At 36.5% G+C, this 23,279-nt stretch overlaps 1 protein-coding gene across 2 annotated transcripts in view; it reads left to right on the top strand.

Annotated features, from left to right (window-relative positions):
* FBXL2 (F-box and leucine rich repeat protein 2) overlaps positions 1-23,279 on the top strand; it is a 131,532-nt gene that overhangs the window by 20,345 nt on the left and 87,908 nt on the right. For both annotated transcript variants that reach the window (XR_008501775.2, XM_054483780.2), the window contains exon 2: positions 259-320. Coding sequence is in view for 1 of the 2 variants with exons in the window: in XM_054483780.2 (XP_054339755.1) it covers positions 259-320 (62 nt within the window). In the remaining variant the exon portion in view is untranslated. The remainder of the gene's footprint in view (positions 1-258; positions 321-23,279) is intronic.

Here is a 23,279-nt window from a genome sequence, read left to right as displayed (position 1 = left end):
CTAACTGCTTTGGCCAGAACCTCTAGTACAATGTAGTATCAAATGGCCATGTATTGCCATTTTTATGAAACAGTGATAGGGCATAAAATATTTTATATTAACTCAATATTAGAATATGATGGCTGCATGAAATTAGTAACACCCTATTTGTAGGACAATAATTGGGGCTGTTTGATCTAGTAGTATAAAAACAATTAATTTTTTTCCACATTGATTAAAGAACATTTTCACAATTTCCTTTTTTTTTTTTCTTTCCAGGTTTTCTCAAACAATGATGAAGGCCTTATTAACAAAAAGTTACCCAAAGAACTTCTGTTAAGGTAAGTGTAGATAAATTCTGGATGAAGAGTTTAGATCTGATTTAGTCATCAAGTTCCAAGACTATCTTCTTTCTCACTGTGAGTCCATAGCATAGAAAAACAGACAGAATTAGCCTAACTGACTTTTTGTTTTTGTTTTATAGAATGCTGTTCAGCTTGTTGTTAAATTTTACTTGGTCTAATCCAGAATGTACTAAGTATGTACATAGCATTGGTCTGGATTCTTTTTGTAATGTGGTAAGTATTGTAATAATCTTCAGTAGGTGCCATTGTTTTGTTTTCAGTAGATAATCGTGATGAAGTCAGTAATATGAGGAGAGATTATTGCAAGGTTGTGAGCTCCTGAAGTCATAAAGTTTTTGATGTTTTCAGACAAATGAGTTTTAAAATAAATACAAAAAATAAGCACAGTTATGATATGTTCTTAGCACTTAAAATGCTGTCAACCCCAAGTATTTGTATGTTTTTATTCATATGAGAAGTATAAGTGACAGTAGTATAAAATAGGCTTTTTGTCTTTTATTTCTGGCATCACTGAATATACAGTAAATGTTATTTTGGTTGTTGTTTTTACTAAGTAAAGTTATCAGCAAACATTTGTTGGCCTGGAGGCACTTCAGTTTTCTTTAGTATTATGCAATCATCAAAAGAAATCTTATTTTAAGGCCAGGAGTGGTAGCTCATGTCTGTAATCCCAGCACTTTGGGAGGCTGAGGTGGGTAGATCACTTGAGGCCGGGAATTCGAGACCAGCCTGGCCAATGTGGTGAAGCCCTGTCTCTACTAAAAATACAAAACAATTAGCCAGGCATGGTGGTGCACACCTGTAATCCCAGCTACTGGGGAGGCTGAGGCAGGAGAATCATTTGAAGCTAGGAGACAGAGGTTGCAGTGAGCCTAGACTGTGCTAACTGCACTCCAGTCTGGGTGACAGAGTGAGACTCTTGTCTCAAAAAAAAAACAAAAACTTATTTTTGTTTTAGATGTTGTTATATTTTAATTCTTTACGAGGAATTAGTAGGTTGTATACGTGGTAATCCTTGATAGTCATTCCCCTAACTGTTTCTCTTATCATTATCACTGATACTCCACAAAACAACAGCAACAGAAACCAGGTTTTGTGATCAAATAACTATAGGAAACAAACTGTAGTCCTATAGGGTTAACAAAACCTATAGGACTTCACAGGGCCTTAATAGGCTAATGTGCATGGCGATGATACAAGTTGGGTAATTGTTCCATTTCAAACTTTTTTTTTTTTTGATAGATAAAAATCTTTACTTTTAATAGAAATATTGTCATCTTGTTGACACACTCCAAATGGGCCTTTGCCCAAATTATTTAGATTATCGCTTGAATTCTTTTTTTTTATTTTATTTTGTTTTATTATTATTATACTTTAAGTTTTAGGCTACATGTGCACAATGTGCAGGTTAGTTACATATGTATACATGTGCTATGCTGGTGTGCTGCACCCATTAACTCGTCATTTAGCATTAGGTATAACTCCTAAAGCTATCCCCCCCCTCCCCCCACCCTGCAACAGTCCCCCGAGTGTGATGTTCCCCTTTCTGTGTCCATGTGTTCTCATTGTTCAATTCCCACCTATGAGTGAGAATATGTGGTGTTTGGTTTTTTGTTGTTACGATAGTTTACTAAGAATGATGATTTCCAGTTTCATCCATGTCCCTACAAAGGACATGAACTCATCATTTTTTTATGGCTGCATAGTATTCCATGGTGTATATGTGCCACATTTTCTTAATCCAGTCTATCGTTGGACATTTGGGTTGGTTCCAAGTCTTTGCTATTGTGAATAGTGCCGCAATAAACATATGTGTGCCTGTGTCTTTATAGCAGCATGATTTATAGCCCTTTGGATATATACCCAGTAATGGGATGGCTGGGTCAAATGGTATTTCTAGTTCTAGATCCCTGAGGAATCGCCACACTGACTTCCACAATGGTTGAACTAGTTTACAGTCCCACCAACAGTGTAAAAGTGTTCCCAATAACAGACAGAGAGCCAAATCATGAGTGAACTCCCATTCACAATTGCTTCAAAGAGAATAAAATACCTAGGAATCCAACTTACAAGGGATGTGAAGGACCTCTTCAAGGAGAACTACAAACCACTGCTCAATGAAATAAAAGAGGATACAAAGAAATGGAAGAACATTCCATGCCCATGGGTAGGAAGAATCAATATCGTGAAAATGGCCATATTGCCCAAGGTAATTTATGGATTCAATGCCATCCCCATCAAGCTACCAATGACTTTCTTCACAGAATTGGAAAAAACTACTTTAAAGTTCATATGGAACCAAAAAAGAGCCCGCATCGCCAAGTCAATCCTAAGCCAAAAGAACAAAGCTGGAGGCATCATGCTACCTGACTTCAAACTATACTACAAGGCTACAGTAACCAAAACAGCATGGTACTGGTACCAAAACAGAGATATAGATCAATGGAACAGAACAGAGCCCTCAGAAATAATGCCGCATATCTACAACTATCTGATCTTTGACAAACCTGAGAAAAACAAGCAATGGGGAAAGGACTCCCTATTTAATAAATGGTGCTGGGAAAACTGGCTAGCCATATGTAGAAAGCTGAAACTGGATCCCTTCCTTACACCTTATACAAAAATTAATTCAAGATGGATTAAAGACTTAAACGTTAGACTTAAAACCATAAAAACCCTAGAAGAAAACCTAGGCATTACCATTCAGGACATACGCATGGGCAAGGACTTCATTACTAAAACACCAAAAGCAATGGCAACAAAAGCCAAAATTGACAAATGGGATCTAATTAAACTAAAGAGCTTCTGCACAGCAAAAGAAACTACCATCAGAGTGAACAGGCAACCTACAAAATGGGAGAAAATTTTCACAACCTACTCATCTGACAAAGGGCTAATATCCAGAATCTACAATGAACTCAAACAAATTTACAAGAAAAAAGCAAACAACCCCATCAAAAAGTGGGTGAAGGACATGAACAGACACTTCTCAAAAGAAGACATTTATGCAGCCAAAAAACACATGAAAAAATGCTCACCATCGCTGGCCATCAGAGAAAGGCAAATCAAAACCACAATGAGATACCATCTCAAACCAGTTAGAATGGCAGTCATTAAAAAGTCAGGAAACAACAGGTGCTGGAGAGGATGTGGAGAAATAGGAACACTTTTACACTGTTGGTGGGCCATTTCAAACTTACTGACAATGGAATCCTTTTATTTTTTAAAATATTTTAATTAATTAATTAATTTATTTTTTTGGTGAGACAGAGATTTACTCTTGTTGCCCAGGCTGGAGTGCAATGGCATGATCTCGGCTCACCGCATCCTCCGCCTCCCAGGTTCAAGCGATTCTCCTGCCTCAGCCTCCCGAGTAGCCGGGATTACAGGCATGTGTCACCACGCCCAGCTGATTTTTGTATTTTTAGTAGAGACGGGGTTTCACTGTGTTGCCCAGGCTGATCTCGAACTCCTGATCTCAGGTAATCCGCCCGCCTCGGCCTCCCAAAGTGCTGGGATTACAGGCATGAGCCACTGCGCCCGGCTGGAATCCTTTTAATATTCCACAGAAAATTTGGGGGAAATGCTGACATACAATAAGAGACTGACCAGATGACTCCATTCCCTGGCTGTACTAAATCTCACTTTAACATTTGGGGAATGACTATGAGTTTTGTTTAAATATTGGGAATAATTATTTTCATCTCTTCCCAAGTTCACCACAGAACCACTTTGTAGATGCCACAGATTACACACATTTGCTGTCATCAGGTTATTAGACATTTTTCCTTCAGTTAGAAATGGGGGTAAGGACTTAGCTTCTTTGTGGTAGTGATCACATTTCAGGGACTTCAGAGGGTGTTTCATTAGTCATCAGGTGTTGTTTGACACTGTTGTCATGAGCTCCTTCTCAGTTGATTAAAAAAACTGAGACAGGATTGTATGAAAAATATCAATTATATTTTCCAATAAGACAAATATTTGGATAAGAGAGAATGTTCTTTGGCATTTTTGACAAATTTAAAGTAAGAAAGTGGTGACAAGAAAGAAATGTATGTTTGCCATATAAACCCAAAAGGCTTTGCTCAAGCACAGTAAGTTGTTAGAAGCAATACAGCTGTGTCCCGGTGGGCAGGTTGTCACTATACAACTGCACAGATGCCATCCACAGAGACTACAGTGTAGATGGTGCCCCCTAGGATTATGCAGTGCTTCCAGCCTGGGTCTGAACATTTCTCTAGAACGGGCATCAAGCTGTAATCTAAATATGGTATTCTTACCCTGGGGAATCATAAGCAGCTTCAGGCAGGCCCATGTCGGTCACTAAACACTAGGGTGTGATTAAACTCCACCCTTCTCATGCATACTTCTGCTGTGACTCAAGGCTACTAACTGAATGGTTTTTTTCCTTCTGGTAGGGTTGGCTTTTGTACTCTACTCAGCCATGGAACAGTTTCTGTCTGTTGATACCAAAAAAATAAAAAGGAATTATATCACTTTCTATGGTAGTGTGATTTCTAAACTGCAGTCTTGGAAACTTCAGTTCTTTTAAAGATCCATGATGGACTCAGCTGTTAGGAATTCTGGAGGTTGTCATCACTACTTATAGCTTTTGAATCATGCCATAAAGCTCATACATAGATCACTTTTCAGAAAGAATTGCCATTTGAGAGCAAATGTTAATGTCTCTTCATAGACTTATGTTCCCACTTGTATTCTTATTTCAGAGTCTGTAAGGGGAATTTAAAATATTGCCACTACAGATCTTCTCCAACTCGTGAGTCTCAAAATTAACTCTAGCCAACCATGTATTTTAATTTAAGATTTTTTTGCTGGCTTTTAAATCATTTCTGTCATTTTACTTTCAGACTTTCCATTCTCTGTGTAGCTTTCCCCCTTTTCCTAGCTATGCTTTCTTTCTTTTTTCTTTTCTTTTTTTTTTTTTTGAGACAGAGTCTCTCTCTGTTGCCCAGGCTGGAGTGCAGTGGTGCAATCTTGGCTCACTGCAAGCTCCACCTCCCGGGTTCACGCCATTCTCCTGTCTCAGCCTCCCGAGTAGCTGGGACTACAGGTGCCTGCCACCATGCCCAGCTAATTTTTTTTTTTTTTTTGTATTTTTAGTAGAGACGGGGTTTCACCGTGGTCTCGATCTCCTGACCTTGTGATCCGCCCGCCTTGGCCTCCCAAAGTGCTGGGATTACAGGTGTAAGCCACCGCACCCGGCCTTTCCTAGCTACCCTTTCTAAGAAAAATTTTGAAGAAGGGTTTGAACCAGATTTCCTAAGCATCCATCTTCATCATTAGTTAATTCCACAACATTGGGTGTAACAAAGTCCCCACCTCATGAAGCTTAAATCTTTATTATTTTCTGCTCAGTTAAATTATGTCTTCATTGTCTACCCTTGGCTTATATTTTTATTTCATATTGTAGACTTCTTTGGGACAGTGTAGTCTGTTGTTCCTAATTTTGTTGAATTCGTATTCACCTTCAGTCTTACTTCCTCAATACATGTGAATTCTTTGACTTTGTGACAGACTTATTTGCTTTCAGTCCAGATCATTTTCTCTTCTGCCACTTTTGACTGCTTCTGTTACCGCCATCTTTAATTCTCAACTAGCTTCCAATACTGATCACATCAACCGAAGCTTCAGCTTCCCCTTTGGAACATTAACAAGCATAATCTGGAATAATATGCTGCTTTTCATCTCTCTGTTATCACTTTGAATCCACTCAGAAAAATATATGTTTTCTTTTCATCTGATTTTATTGATAGTTTTAAGAATATATATTATTTACAGATTCCTTCTCTACTACCCATTTTTAGTTTGTTACTGAACAAGTTTTTACAGTTTTGCTTTTTTAAATCCAGTTCTTGCTCATAAATTAAGGCTACTGAAGTTTTTTCCCTACCCTTTGCTCTCACATAGTCCAACAAACAGCTTTTAGTACTATTCTTCCTGGGGAGTCAGTCACATAATTTTTATAACAGTGGAAGTACTTAATTTGTTGCAACCGTTATCTATTAGTGAGTTGGATTATCCTTGCATATATTTTTTCACATTGTTATTGTCCATATTACTGTTGGAATTAGACTTTCTGGGTTCAGATTTCAACTCTTCTCATTTATTAGTTGTGTGACCTTAGTTACTTAACTCTCTGGGCCTTAATTTGCCCATCTGTAAAATGGGAATAGTAATAGTTCTTACCTTATGGGGTTGTTGTTTTTACAGTACCTGGCATGTAAGTATTAAATAAATGTTAGCTCTTATTGTTATTAATATCAATTTTTGGATGCCCGAATATTTAATAAATGCTATTTGACAATGCAGTCAGCTTTAATGCAAACCACTGATGAATCCAGCTCTTAATATGGATCTTAATATATGCTACTGCTAACAATATCTCAGTAAAGTACCTGATTATTAAGTAACTCTGTGAAGGCCCAATGCTTCATTTCATTAAACTGGGCTAATTCAATTTCAATAGAAATTGCATACTACTATCTTATATTAAACTGACAATTACTATTGCTTAAGCAGATGTGTGGTGTTGTGACACCTGATTTACAACTGCAATTACCTTGCATTATAAAAAAAGATAGTCTCTTGGAGGGAACTCTTCCCTTTTTGAGAAAAAAAAAAAATCTTCTGTGAATTGAATATTGACCTAAAACTCAGATTATAAATTTTAATAGTAATTTGACTTTAAGTTTTAATTTCTATTATGGTTGCTTTCAGATGTTAGTGATGAAGTAAAAGCACATATAAAACCCCTCATAGGAGACAGCAAGTGATACCTGCAGTGAACAGCTTAAAACATCCTGAGGAGACAAAGCTCTAGTTAGTCATAAATAATAATGAAAGAAAATTACTAGACACATTAAAAAAATTAAATTACCATTATTGATGTAATTTTCTTTCCTTTTTAAATTTGTGTGGATACATGATAAAGTTTATTGGCTTGATAAAGGAAGATTTCATTGCCCCAAATGAGGGATTTGAGCCTAATAGTTCTGGGCAATATGAAATCAAAGATACAATTTCATATAATATGACAGTTTTAGTAGTTGAATTTGCTTAGGAAAAATTATAAAATGACTAGCACATCATTTTCAAATTTTCCTTTTCTTAAATTTGTAAGCCAATCCCATGAGTGAAAATCATTATGGTTTTTGTTGGAATCATTAAGATATAGCCCAGTGCTTATCATAGGTCCTTGGCAAGCAGTGCAGTAAAGGGCTCATTCCTGCTGTGGGTGTCATTGAGTAGGTCTTGTTGCCTGCTGGTTGGTTTCAGCACTCCATGGACTTTTTTAAGGACTGCTGCCTCTATTTCCTGCTGTCTGTGATGCCTGCTGCCTTATATATATTCCAGGGCATCCTAACAGGTAAGATGCTCTTTTGGGGGTACATGCTGCAATTTCAAATTTAAGCATCTATGCAGATTTTCTCTCTTTGCCAAAGAGTTTTTTTAGGTTGGTTTGCTTGCTCTCATGGTTGTTTTTTGATTTGTGTGTGGCAGTGTGGGACTGAATAAATGTGTATGTTGAAATCAAATGCAGAAGCTTAAAAGCCCTCATTTTCATTACCTCCCTAAACTGTTATGTACTATTTTAGGGTTGGCACCAAGGTCCAAATTGGCAGAAGCAAATTTTCTTTAGTCTAGGTTGGGGTTATGATTGTATATGAAAACTCTGAGGATGACTTTGGATTTTATATCTATATTGAGATGCCGTGAAACACCAATAGAGCTCTTCTGATAGGAAGGATAGGAACTAGATGCATTTTGCCTCAGAGCCTTATCCCTAGCAAATTATATTAAAGATCTATTCATTTAAAAACTGTGAATTCAGTAACAGAAAAGATTGGTGAATTTGACTGTATGAATAGTGAAGTATGGCAAAATTATACCATACTAAAGATAAATAGTACAGTGGTGGATGAAATAATTAGATATACATTATAAGCAAGGGCATTATTCTTCAATATGCAAAGAAAATCAAAATTATTAAGAATAAAGTAGATTGATTTTATTAGAAATACAGTTTGAAGAGGCCACGAACAAAAGAAGAAATACAAATGGCTAATAAATGTATAAAGAGATGCTCAACAAGGCCCATATTTAAATACAAATCAAAATAACAATAAGATATTACCCAAAAGTTTGATAATATTAGGTTTTGGCAAGGAGATACGAGATACTTTAGGTGGGAATATAAACTGTAGCAGCCATTCTGTAGGGCCACTGGAAAAAATTTTTTAAATGCTAAATGTATGTATTCACAAATGCCATTTCTAGAAATTTACTAACATATATTTGCAAAAGCACACTGAGACATATATACAGGATGATTACTGCAGCATTTTAAAAACTTCAGTTATGCAGAATTGGATTACTCATAATTCTTGGTTAATGATACATTTTACCATTGATCCATGCATTGCCCTCTTTTATTCATTTTGTAATATAAGGAATGTACGTAAATGCTTCCCCTCCTCGTTCCCCACCATCAAGGTAATATTAACAACAACTTTGTATTTATGATTTCTTGCTTCTTAAAACTTTTTATATTAAATATATTTTGACTAAACAATATGTTTACTTTTGCTTGTTTATTAACTTTGTAAAAAAAGTATATGGTATATTCTTAGAAATGTTTTTCACTCAAAATTATTTTATGAAAGGTGATTCTTGTTGCTCTGATTGGCTGTTGCTCATTCATTTTTACTGCTGTATAATATTCTACTGTGTGAAGGTACCAAAATTTTATTTTTTCCCCCTTTACTGAGTATTTTGGTTGTTTCCAGTGTTTTATCAGTAAGAGCAGTGCTGCTTTGGACATCCTTGTAGATGTCTCCTGGTGCACAAGTACACAATTTTCTCTGAAAGTAGAATTTCTGAGGGTTATAGGCTATACAGATATTTAACTTTATAAAGAAATATTAAATCATTTTTCCAAAGAGGTCTTACCAGTTTATATTCATACAAAGAGTGGATAAGAGATTCAGTGCCAAACTGAATCTCTTTCCAACACTTAGTATTGTCACATATCTTATTTTTGCCAAAGAAGTGTAGAATGGCACCTTATTGTGCTTTTGTTTTGAATTTCCCTGGATTCTAGTAATGTTGAGCATCTGTTCATATGTTTATTAGTCACACGTGTTTCCTCTTCAGTGAAACACGTATTTTTGTTTTTGGCCTATTGGGTTATCGGCTTATTGATCTGTAGTTCTTTATAGTCTCAGTATAATCTTTGTACTGATATTAATGTTTAGCTGACAAATACTTTATCCCATCTTCTAACTTGTTTTTTTCACATTCTAAGGCATTTTTTTAATAAATACCTTTTGTGAAGTCAAATGTATCAATCTTTTCTTTTATGCTTAGCGTTTTTTGTGCTTTCTTAAGGAACTTCCTCCTTACCCTGAAGACAAAGAGATAGTCACATGTATTTTCTTCTGAAAGCTTAAAAATTTTGTTTTTGATATTTCAGTTTTTAATCACTCTGGTACATATGTTTATATATAAGAATACATTTTTGTTTTCTTTTGCATATGGATTATCAATTTTTCCAGGTTCGTTTGTTGAATGATCTTTCCGTTTCTACATAGAAATGCCCTATCACCTCTGTCATATATTTATGAGTCTATTTCTAGTATTTAGTATTTTCTGTGTGTCAGTACTACATATTTGGTAAGGCATCTGTATTTTTGAGTGACCAGGCCCACAAATTTATTTCTCATACTATCTTTATCTGATTTTTGAATTAACATAAGCCTCAAAGAATTGAGTTGAGCAGTATTCACGTGTTTTTCTGTTCTTTGAAAGCATGTATTTGTCTTGGTTTAATTGTTCCTTGAAAGTCTGTTAAAACTATAAAATTATGTGAGGCTAGAATTTTCTTTTTGGGAAATTAATTATTACTTTAATTTGTTAGAAATGAATAGTATTTTTCAAGCTTTTTTTCTGTTTTTTTCTTGAGTCACTTTTACTAATTTTATTTTTCTAGGAGTGTGTCCACTTTGAGTTTTACATTGGTAAAACTCTTGGTAGCTGTTTTTTTATTTTCTTTGTAAACTCTGCTGTATCTGTTGTAATATTACTTTCTTCCTTAATATCGTTAGTTTATGCTCAAGTGTTCCCTCCTTGATTAATCTCACTAGAAGTTTACCTATTTCATTAGTCTTCAAAAACTAGCTTTTGGCTTTATTCTTTTCTATTGTTTCTTCATTTCTATTTTAATAGTTTCCATTCATATCTCTGTAAAAATTTTTTCTTTGAGTTTTATTCTGTTTTCTTTAGCTACCTTCGTAAGTTGGGCATTTAATTGCTTATTTTTTGAGCCTTAGACAATTAAAGCTCTTTTGTTGCATTCTACAAATTTTGAACTGTAGTGTTTTTCTTATTCAGTTTCAAATATTTATCATGTACCACTTTTGCTTCTTTGACCCATACATGTTTTTTTTAAAGTTTTATTGTAAAATACAATATATAGTCAGAGAACTACACAAAACAAATATATGAAACAAATATCCTTGTAGACACCACCTAAGTCAATAAACTTTGCCAGTCACCAAAGAAGCACCTCTGCGCCCATTCAAATCACAACTGCTTTTTTCCTCTTCTGAAGGAACCACTATCTTGACTTATAGCTATCACTGTTTCATTTCTTTGTAGATTTATCACCTATATGTGCATCCTTAGACATTACAGCTAGCCTTGCCCATCTAAAAAAAATTGTAAATCTTTAAAGTCTCAGTTAATCTACAGATCCCCTCTCCATATCTTTCTCTTCCATACATTTGTCTGTTGAAGAACTTGAGTTATTTGGCCTGTAGAAGTTCCCACAGTCTGGATGCTTATTGTATCCTTATAGTGCAATTTCAAGTTTCCTCCATCTTTTATATTTCTTGGAAGATTGACAGTTGGATCCAGAGACTTTATCAGATTGATTCTACCCCTTTGGTAGGACTTTCTGTGGTGTTGTATTTGTTCATCAGGAGTCATACAATGTCTGGTTTTATCTTTTTTGAAACGCTAGTGTCGATGCTTATTGTCTACATCATTAATTTATTGGGGCTGCAAAGTGGTGATACTCTAATTCTTTTTTTTCCCACTTATTGGAATACTTTTATAAAGAGGCACTTCAGTCCTATTTGAGTGCCCAGTGTTATATTTTATATAGGAAAGGCGGGGAAAATGCTTGATTCTATCCTTTTATTTGCCAGTTTTAGAAATAATGAGATATATAAAGGTATGATGAGAAACAAAATATTTACATAGTTTCAAATAGTCTTTCCACTAGATAAATGTTAATTATAAAAGGAAAAATGCTAACTATAATAGGTCAGTCTGGCAGACACCACTTAAGCAAATGATCAAAGTTAGCATCACCAGTAACAATACAGATAGACATCATATGCCTGCTCATGCGATGTAGAGCACAATATCATATCTGTGGCATTCCTGGCAAAAATTTATAACCCGAATCTAATCATGAGGAAGCATCAGATATACACACAAGGACATTCTACAAAGTAATTGGCCTATTTGCTTTTAAAAATATTGAAGTTATGACAGATAAAGGCTGAGGAAGTGTTCCAGATTAATGGGTACTGAAGAGAAGCCATGACAGCCAAATGCAGTATATGATCCTGAATTGGATCCTGGGTCAGATTTTTTTTTCTTTTGCATTAGGACCATTAATGGGACAGTTGGCAGATTTTGAATAATATCTGTAGATAATTTTCTTATTTTGATAATTATACTGCATTTGTAAAAGAATATTCTTGTTTGGGGGAAATATTTGAGAATTTAAGGGTAAACGGGCATCATGTCTACAACCTACTCTCAAACATTTCAGAGAAAATGAGATATATATATAAAATATATTAAATATGTAGAGAAAACAATGCAAATGCAGTATAATTTAGCTTTGGCAAATTTGGGTGAAGAATATGCAAAATTCTTTGTCATACTTTTGCAACTTTACTGTAAATCAGAAATTATTTAAAAAAATAGTTGGTTTCTCATCCTCTGAAGGTGACCACATAGACTTTTTTTTAAAGTTATAAATTTATGAATTTAAACATATTTGATAATTTTCAGTCCATTGAAATTACCTTCATTGAAAATCAAATTGTCCTGTCTTTGGCTCCTGAGTCCATTTACATGATCTTAGTAGGGTTTGTTTGTTTTTAGTTTTTCGTTGTTTTTTTTTGTTTGTTTGTTGAGGCAGGGTTTTACTGTGTTATCCATGCTGGTCTTGAACTCCTCAGCTCAAGCAATATTCCTGCCATTGCCTCCTCAGTAGCTGGAACCACAGGCACCTGCCACTGCATCTGGCTTCTTGTAGCTTTTTCTGGTTTACTTCCTATCTAAGATAGGATATACCAGGCTCATCTCATATAGTCCCTACCCCAGACCCGGAATTAGCCATTTCTTTAGAAGTATTGGTTTCTTTCTATGGGAAAGGGTATTTCAAGATTATAGTCTGATTGCTAGAGATATTCATGATTATTGGACTGGTTATTATTTCTAGGCATTTTCAGTACACTGAATTTATATCATATGAGAAACTCATAATTTCATACTTATATTGCTCATTCAAATTTAGGACTACAGGTATCACTTAATGTCATCTATCTTATGTCTCTATCTTCTTTCATCCACACTGATAGTCCTAGTTCTGGCACAGGAGATTGTGGAATTAGAATATCCTGTAATTACTCATTTGCTTTATTCTGCATTACACACATAACAGCCTCGGAATAACACTAACACAGTTGTCATCAACATGAGTACTAAAAACAGGTAATAATTTTTCTTCTTCCTATTTCTCTCAGCCCCCATTTTTTGAGATCTTTCTTCTTTTTTGATGTTGGTGTTTAATGCTATATTATAATATTATAATTCCCTCTCAGAACTGCTTTTGCTGCATCCTTAAAGTTTTGGTATGTTGTGTGTCCATTTTCATGTATCGCAAGTTTTTTTATATTTTCCTCTTAATTTCTTCTTTGACCCATTGGTTGTACGGAAGCATGTTGTTTAATTTTAGAAATTCTTCTTTTTATTGGTTTCTAGTTTTATAACATTGTGATTAGAAAACATATTTGATGTGATTGCAAACTGCTTAAATTAGTCAAGACTTACTTGGTGGCCTAACATATGATCTGTCCTGGAGAATGTTCTGTGTGTGCTTGAGAAGAAGGTGTATCCTGCTGCTGTTGGGTGGAATATTCAAAATATGTCTGTTAGGTCCTCTTGATCTCAAATGTAGTTCAAGTACAATATTTCCTTATTGATTTTCTATCTAGATAATGTGCCGTTGCTGAAAGCGGGATATCTACTATCTCTATCTACTGTTTCTGTATTGCAGTCTTCTACTAGCTGCCATTTCTATATTGCAGTCTATGGCTCCCTTCAGATCTATTAATATTTGCTTTTATATATTTAGGTGCTCTGATGTTGAGTGCCTATATATTTACAATTGTTATATTCTATTGATGAATTGACCCCCTTTGTCATTATATAATCACTTTGTCTCTTTTTATGGTTTTTGACTTAAAGTCTATTTTATTTGATATAAGTATATAGCTACTCAGTCTGTCTTTTTGATTTCCATTTGCATGGAATATCTTTTTCCATCTCTTTCAGTCTATGTGTATTCTTGCAGATAAAGTGGGTCTCTTGCAGATAGCATATAGTTGGGTCTTTAAAAAAAATACATTCAGCTACTTTATGTCTTCTGATTGGAGAATTTAATACATTTACATTAAAGATAATTATTGCTAGGTAAGGGCTTATTACTGCCACTTTGTTAATTATTGTCTAGTTATTTCATAGATCATTCTTTTTCACACACTTGATGTCTTCCTTTGTGATTATATGATTTTTCTGTAGTGGTATGCCTTCACTCCTTACATTTTATCTTTTGTATATATAAGTTTTTGCTTTCTAGTTACCACAAGGCTTACATAAAACATCTTACAGTTATAGCACGCTATTTGAAGCTGTTAACGACTTTAATCATATACAGGCCAGGCATAGTGGCTCACGCCTGTAATTCCAGCACTTTGGGAGACTGAGCGGGGAGGATCGCTTGAGGCCAGGAGTTTGACACCAGGCATGCCAATTTAACAAGACCTTTTCTCTACAAAAAGGAAAAAAAAGTCACATACAAAAACTCTACATTGTTTCTTTCCTCCCCTTGACATTTTATGTTTTTGATGTCATAATTTACATTTTTAAACACCGTGTATCACTTAAAAATTATTGTAGCTATATTTATTTTTAATAGTTTTATTTTATTTTATTTTATTTTTTTGGAGACGGAGTCTTGCTCTGTTGCCTAGGCTGGAGTGCAGTGGCGTGATCTCGGCTCACTGCAACCTCCGCCTCCTGGGTTCAAGCAATTCTCCTGCCTCAGCCTCCCGAGTAGCTGGGACTACAGGCACACGCTGCCACGCCTGGCTAATTTTTTGTATTTTAGTAGAGATGGGGTTTCACCATTGTTACCCAGGCTGGTCTCGAACTCCTGAACTCAGGTAATCTGCCCGCCTCAGCCTCCCAAAGTGCTAGGATTATAGGCGTGAGCCACCATGCCCTGCCTCTTAACAGTTTTATATTTTAATCTTCATACTGAACATATGTGACTTATATATGCCATAATTATAGTGTTAGAGTATTCTGAATTTTACTATGTATTTTTACCAGTGAGTTTCATACTTTCATGTTTTTATCTTATTAATTAACATACATTTTCTTTTATCTTTAAGAATTATCCTTAATTATTTTTTGTAAGGTAGGTCTGATGGTGATGAACTCCTGAAGCTTTTTTTTGTTTGTCTGGAAAAGTCTGTCTCTCCTTCATTTCTGAAGGACAGCTTTGCTGGGTGAAGTATTCTTAGTAGGGAGGTTTTTTTAAAAAAAAAAATTATATATTTAAAAAAACATTTGAGATGGAGTCTAGTTCTGTTGCCCAGGCTGGAGTGCAGTGATGCAATCTCAGCTCAATGTAACCTCTGCCTCCTAGGTTCAAGTGATTCTCCTGCCGCAGCCTCCTAAGTAGCTGGGATTACAGGCACACACCACCACTCCTGGCTAATTTTTCAGTATTTTTAGTAGAGACAGGGTTTCACCATGATGGCTAGGCTGGTCATGAACTCCTGACCTCAAGTGATCCACCCACCTCGGCCTCCCAAAGTGTTGGAATTACAGGCGTGAGCCACCACACCCAGCCAAATTCTATATTTTGATTATGTCATCCTATTCTCTTGTAGATTGTAAGGTTTCTGCTAAGAAATTTGCTGATAAGTGTATTGAAGTTTCCTTATATGTGATATGCTGCTTTCACAATCCTCTCTTTCTTTAATTTTTGACAGTCTGCCAATCCTGTGTTTTGGTGTAGTCTTATTTGGATTGAACCCGATTGGAGATTTTTGAGCTGCTTGTGTGTGAATATTCATATCTATTCCCAGACTTGGGGAGTTTTCTGTTATTTAGTTATATAAGCTTTCTACCCGCCCCCACCTTTCTTTTTCTCCGCTCCTTTTGGGATCCACCCTCCTATAATGGGTATATATTACTTCACTTGTTGGTTACTCATAATTCTGATAGGCTTTCTTCACTCTTTTTCATTCTTTTTCCTTTTTTCTTCCTCTGAGTGATGAATTTAAATGCCCTGTCTTTGGGCTCACTGATTCTTTATTCTGCTTGATCAAGTCTGCTGCTGAAGCTCTCTGTAGAATTTTTCAGTTAAGTCATTGTGTTCTTAGCTACGGAATTTGTTCGGCTCTTTTTTTTGAGACGGAGTCTTGCTCTGTTGCCCAGGTTGGAGTGCAGTGCCACTATTTCGGCTCACTGCAACCTCTGCCTCCCAGGTTCAAGCAATTCTCTGGCCTCAGCCTCCTGAGTAGCTGGGACTACAGGCGCATGCCACCACACCCGGCTAATTTTTTGTATTTTAGTAGAGACGGGGTTTCACCGTGTTAGCCAGGATGGTCTCAATCTCCTGACCCTGTGATCCCTCGCCTCGGCCTCCCAAAGTGCTGGGATTACAGGCATGCACTACTGCGTCCAGCCTGTTTGGTTCTTTTTATGGTTTCTATCTCTTTGTTGAACTAATTTTGTTTATGTATTGTTTTCCTGATTTCATTTAGTTGTCTTAATGTAGCTCAGTGAGCTATGCAATATGGATAGACAACTATTTTTTATTCTTTTTTTATTTTTATTTTGAGACAGGGTCTCACTTTGTCACCCAGACTGGAGTGCAGTGGTGCAATCATAGCTCACTACAGCCTCAACTTCCTGAGCTCAAACCATCCACCTGCCCCAGCCTCCTAAGTAGATGGGACTACAGGAGCATGCCACCACATCTGGCTAATTTTTTAATTTTTTTGTAGAGACAGGGTCTCGTCATGTTGCCCAGGCTGGTCTCCAACTTCTGGGCTCCAAGCAGTCCTTCTGCCTCAGCCTCCCAAAGTGTTGGGATTACACGCATGAGTTATTGCACCTGGCCTATTTCTAATTATTTGTCAGGCAGTTTGTAAATCTCCATGTTTAGGGCTGGTTACTGGTGCTTTATTTTGTTCCTTTGATGGTGTCAAGTTTCCCTGATTTTTGTGATTCTTGTGGCTGTGCATTGGTGTCTATGCATTTGAAGAAGTAGGGACTTATTCTGATCTTTGCAGAGTGGCTTTAGCAGGGAGAGCTCATCACCAGTCATCCCATCCGGAGATTCTGGGAAGGCTATCTGGCTTCCAGCCCCCATTTCTTAATGGCTGTATTAAATCTACATTGTTAAAGCTTTTAGCTACTATATATTATATACTCTCTCTTTAATGCTTATTTAACTTATTATTTATTTATTTTATTTATTTAACTTACTTCACATAAATTATTTATTATCCTAATAGCCAGACTGACTAGGAGGAAAAAGAGACAACATTTACCAATTTCAGGAATAAGAGAGGAGATATCACTGCAGGTTTTACAGTTATTGAAATGATAGGCCAGGAGTGGTGGCTCATGCCTGTAATCCTAGCACTTTGGGAGGCTGAGGCAGGTGGATTGCCTGAGCTCAGGAGTTTGAGACCAGCCTGGGCAACACCGTGAAACCCCGCCTCTACTAAAATGCAAAAAATTTGCTGGCATGGTGTTGTGCCTCTTTAGTCCCAGCTACTTGGGAGGCTGAGGCAGGAGAACTGCTTGAACCCGGGAGGTGGAGGTTGCAGTGAGCCAAGATCGTGCCACTGCACTCAGCCTGGGGTGTCAGAGTGAGACTCCGTCTCCAAGAAAAAAAAAAAAAAAGATAATAAGACAATATTATGAACAACTTTATGCCAATAAATTTAAGAAGTTAGATGAAATAAACAAATTCCTTGAAAGTCACAAACTACCAAAACTCGCAAAGAAATAGATAATCTAAAGAATTCTTTTTTTTTTTTTAATTTTAAACTCCATCAAGTCCTGGTAAACTAAAGATTTCTAGACATATTAAAGAAATTGAATTGGTGGTTGTAAAACCTTTTCTTCCAAAAACATGCAAAACCAGATGGTTTCAATGGTAAATTCTGTCAAACATTAAAAAAACAAAACAAACATCAAATTCTACATAAACTCTTCCAGAAATTTGTTTGTTTGTTTAGAGACTAGGGTCTCACTCTGTCACCCAGGCTAGAGTGTAGTGGTGTGATCATGGCTTACTGCAAGCTCAGCCTCCTGGGCTCAAGCAATCCTCCTGACTCAGCCTTCCAAGCATCTGGGACTACAGATACATGCCACCATGCTCAGATAATTGTTTTTTTTTTGTAGTGGCAGGGTCTTATTATGTTGCCCAGGCTGGTCTCAAACTCCTGGCCTCAAGCCATCCTCCCATCTTAGCCTCCTGAACTATTGGGGTTATAGACATGAGCCACTGCATCCAGCCTCATTTAACTTATTCAGTACTCATTATCAGTCCATATTCAATTTCTAGGTTGTCATTTTGTTTTGTGATTGTGATGCTTGTTCTCCAGAAGATAACTCAGGTGTTAATGGGAACAATATTCTCTGAGTTTTTATACATTGATAATAGTTTGTGCCTTTTATACTTGAAGGTCAATTTTGCTGGATATTAACTTGGTTCATATTTTCTTTTCCTGATTATCTTAATTATGCTATTGCATTTTCTTCTGGCATAAAGCTTTGCTGTTTAAAGCTCTGATGATGATCTAATCTTTATTCCTTCATATCTCTATATGCTTTTTATATTGTTTATATATCCTTGATATCCTCTTTAATTTTTTTTGCTTTTTACTTATTGTGAAATATTTGATTGATAAATAGATTGAATATATTCAAGGTATACATGCCAACATGATAATTTAATATATGTATATATTCTATAATGATTACCACAATCAAAATGACACATCTATCACCACTCATGCTGTACATTAGATCCTCAGAACTAATCTTATAACTGAAAGTTTGTACCCTTTGACCAACATCTCCCCATTTCCCCTGCTGTCCCAGCCCCTAGCAACCACTGTTCTACTCTCCGCTTCTATGAGTTCAACCTTTTTACATGCCACGTGTAAGTGAGATCATAGAGTGTTTGTCTTTTCTATGTCTGACTTATTTCATAGTGTCCTACAGGTTCATCCATGTTGTCACAAATGGCAGGCAGGCTCTATTATGGCTAGAGAATATTCTATGGTATAGTTAAAATGTGGAATCTAAAACCATGGTAATGAACTTTTTGTATTCCGTTACATTGAACTCTACTTTTCTTGGTACTTTCAATGGATCTTTTTCCCATTTAAAGTTGATTTTGAAACATGTTTTAGTCATTTGGATAATATGGTTCACTAAGTTATGCAAATATTCCCCTTGTTAATACATTTTATAATATTAAAATACCACATTCATTAATATCACCACTGATGTCATCAGAAAAGTCTTTAAGAATTGAGAAGCTAACAACTCAGAAGCCAATACAAGTTTTCCAAAATTCTAATTTTTTCTTAGAACTTGAATTTTATCATTGGTATAATTTCCCTTGAAGTGACATACTCAATTCATTAATTTTTAAAAAATGTCTGCCAAGTACCCTTGTCTGAATTACCGTAATTTATGTCAGTTGTTCTTATATGTGAAAATGTGTTTCATGAAAAAAGTGGCTAGTTTAGCTTGCACCGCAAACAATTGCTTTTCCTTAAGACAAACATTTTAAGTTCTTCTTGAGACTTTTAAATTTGTCACACAGAAATTAAAAAGATGCATGCTCAAAAGTCAAGATTCATTAGAATTAGTATTTTGTTTCTGCTTAAAGTGAAATCAGCTTTTTTCTCCTCCCTCCCTTCCCTTTCTTTCATTCTTTCCTTTCTTTTCTTTCTTTTCTTTCCTTTCTTTCTTTTCTCTTATCTTTCTTTTCCTTTCTTTCCTTTGTCTCTTTCTCTGTTTCTCTCTTTCTCTTTCTTTCTCTCTCTCTCTTTCTTTCTTTCTTTCACCATGGCAGTGAAGACTCTAAATATGATATAGTGTCACTTTCTTAATTTGTGCTAAGGTAGTTTTACCTGCCATTTCTTTTGTATTATCAATGCAAATGTCAGTTAAAACAAAAAAAGATGTGCTTTTTCCACAGTGGAAAAAGTAAATAACATCTTAGTATTAACTGTGAAGCTAGTTTTGGCCTTACAGACTCCCTAAGAGGTCTACAGGACTGGAACACACTTTGGAGACTGCTGCCCTAAGGCATTGTCTGTTTTGTTTACTCACTTTGGTGTTCTTCGGTGGTTTTTATTTCAGAAAATTTTTCTTTCATTTATAATTCTATTCTTGAGTTTGTTATCTCATCTTAAATTTTTCTAATTCTGACTTAACACTGTTCTTTCCTGTCGCTTCTCATTTTCTTAAATTTAACTTATTTTGAAATAGTAGGTTACAGTTTTAATCTGTTTTGTGGACATATCTTTCTGGTATGTTTTAATCATAGGGATATTATTCTGCTCTTTTTTTTTCTTTTAAAACTTTGCATGGGATTTGTGAAATTAGTTTTTCTTAATGGAGATGTAAGTGAGGAAAGCCTTTGGAATTTCATAAAGTTTCCTCTTAGTCATTGCCATTGTTGTTTAAGTGTTTAAGAAAGCAGCAGGTTGCTCTCGTTTCCTGACTTTCTTCTCATCCCCAGCCTTTGAACTTTACATGGACTTTACTACTTCTGTGTTCTCTGTTTTGCTTATTTTTTTTTTTTTTTTTTGAGACAGGGTCTTACTCTCTTGCCCAGGCTGGAGTGTAGTGACGTGATCTCAGCTCACTGCAACTTCTGCTTCCTGGGTTCAAGTGATTCTCTTGCCTCAGCCTCCTGAGTAGCTGGAATAAAGGTGTGCCCCACTATGCATGGGTAATTTTTGTGTTTTTAGTAGAGATGGAGTTTCACCTTGTTGGCCAGGCTGGTCTCAAACTCTTGGACCTCAAGTGATCCGCCCACCTCAGCCTCCCAAAGTGCCGAGATTACAGGCATGAGCCACCACGCCTAGCCTCCTGCGTAATGTTTTTATTCCACCCTTAGCAGTTTCCTAAGTGTGGGATCCCATCCTAAAAGGTAGCTTTGGCAGTTGTTTTTGAGTTCATATGGCTCAGAATGCTTCAGCCCCTTTTAGAAATTAGTGTGGACCCCTCCACTCACATGCTATTTGATTGGTCAAAATTTCCTCCCAGTATCATCAGCTGCTGTTCTCACATTAGCTACCTGCGCTCTCTAGGGTATGTTAGCTGTTTTGGGATTCTCCTGAGGTCGAAGGCCCCTTGGCTCCCTCCTGCATAGACACTGATAATAGTGGGTCCTGTGGCACTTGGCGGTTTGGCCCTCATCCACCTGTATTTTGAGGTTTATGGGGATACTTTATCACTTAGGTTTTTTTCAACAGTCAAATGCATTACTTATTGAAGTATAATTTACAGACAATAAAATATGCCTTTTAAGGTAATCAGTTCTATGAGTTGGGCAAACATTTTCAAACATATAACTATCACCACAGTCAGTGTATAGAATTTTCTCTGTTTTTCTTTTTTCTTCTTTTTTTTCTGAGACAAGATCTCACTCTGTTGTCCAGGCTGAAGTACAGTGGCATGATCACAACTCACTTCAACCTTGAATTCCTGGGTTCAAGCGATCCTCCCACCCCAGACTCCCAAGTAGATATGACTACAGGTGCATGCTATCACGCCTGGCTAATTTTTAAATTTTTTGTAGAGCAGGTCTTGCTATGTTGCCCAGGCTGGTCTTGAACTCCTAGCCTTAAGCAATTCTCCTGGCTCAGCTTCCCAAAGCTATGAGATTATAGGCTTGAGCCACCATGCTCAGCCTAATGTATGAATTTTTCATCACCCCCCAAAGTTCCCCAGTGCCCCTTTGTACCAGTTCCCCTTCCCCGCCTCTTGCACCGTGTTGGTGATTATTCTTTTCACAGAGAATAGACTTACACCTCAACCTCAAGAGAGAAAACCCAAATCCCATTCATTCACTGCATCCAATTCATAGTTCAGGATCTGTGGGTGATATGCATTCCTCTCCATCAGATCTGGATGTGGTACTTAATGGTTTTGTTACTCTCCCTCAACTACTGTCTCTCACCCCATATTCAGGAGCAGGGACAGGATAACAGCAATAAACAATAAAACTCACTTCTCAAAAGAAGACATTTATGCAGCCAAAAAACACATGAAAAAATGCTCATCATCACTGGCCATCAGAGAAATGCAAATCAAAACCACAATGAGATACCATCTCACACCAGTTAGAATGGCAATCATTAAAAAGTCAGGAAACAACAGGTGCTGGAGAGGATGTGGAGAAATAGGAACACTTTTACACTGTTGGTGGGACTGTAAACTAGTTCAACCATTGTGGAAGTCAGTGTGGCGATTCCTCAGGGATCTAGAACTAGAAATACCATTTGACCCAGCCATCCCATTACTGGGTATATACCCAAAGGATTATAAATCATGCTGCTATAAAGACACATGCACACATATGTTTATTGCGGCACTATTCACAATAGCGAAGACTTGGAACCAACCCAAATGTCCAACAATGATAGACCGGATTAAGAAAATGTGGCACATATACACCATGGAATACCATGCAGCCATAAAAAATAAAGAGTTCATGTCCTTTGTAGGGACATGGATGAAACTGGAAACCATCATTCTCAGCAAACTATCGCAAGGACAAAAAAACCAAACACCGCATGTTCTCACTCATAGGTGGGAATTGAACAATGAGAACACATGGACACAGGAAGGGGAACATCACACTCCGGGGACTGTTGTGGGGTGGGGGGAGCGGGGAGGGATAGCGTTAGGAGATATACCTAATGCTAAATGACGAGTTAACGGGTGCAGCACACCAACATGGCACATGTATACGTATGTAACAAACCTGCACATTGTGTACAAGTACCATAAAACTTAAAGTATAATAATAAAAAAAAAACCTTGTAAAAAGGAAGAATGGAAGACACACATCATTGTTTTGTAGCAATGATGAGATTCTGCTAAGCAGATATTATGAAGCCCCCCTTATCCTAGCAGTAGGGGTATGTTTCTATTCTATTCCATTCCATTCCATCCCATATTTTGTTTACTGGAGGGGGCTCCCTTACCATTGGTCTTGGTGACTTTTAACTCCAGCCTCAGAAAGGTCTTACTTGCTCATTATTTTCCATGACTACATCTGAAGTGGATGTTAGGGAATATGCCCTTATTGGGGACTGTACATGTTGAAAATCCCTAATCCAAAAATCAGAAATCTGAAATGCTCCAAAATCTGAAACTTTTTTGAGCACAGACATGAAACTCAAAGGAAATCATTGGAGCATTTTAGATTTCAGATTTTTGGATTAGGGATACTCAGCCCATACTTATTTCACAGCCATTTCTTACCCTGTG

Source organism: Pongo pygmaeus, chromosome 2 (genome assembly GCF_028885625.2).
Source record: "Pongo pygmaeus isolate AG05252 chromosome 2, NHGRI_mPonPyg2-v2.0_pri, whole genome shotgun sequence".
Taxonomy (NCBI): Eukaryota; Metazoa; Chordata; class Mammalia; order Primates; family Hominidae; genus Pongo; species Pongo pygmaeus.
This window is presented reverse-complemented; position numbering and strand designations above follow the sequence as displayed.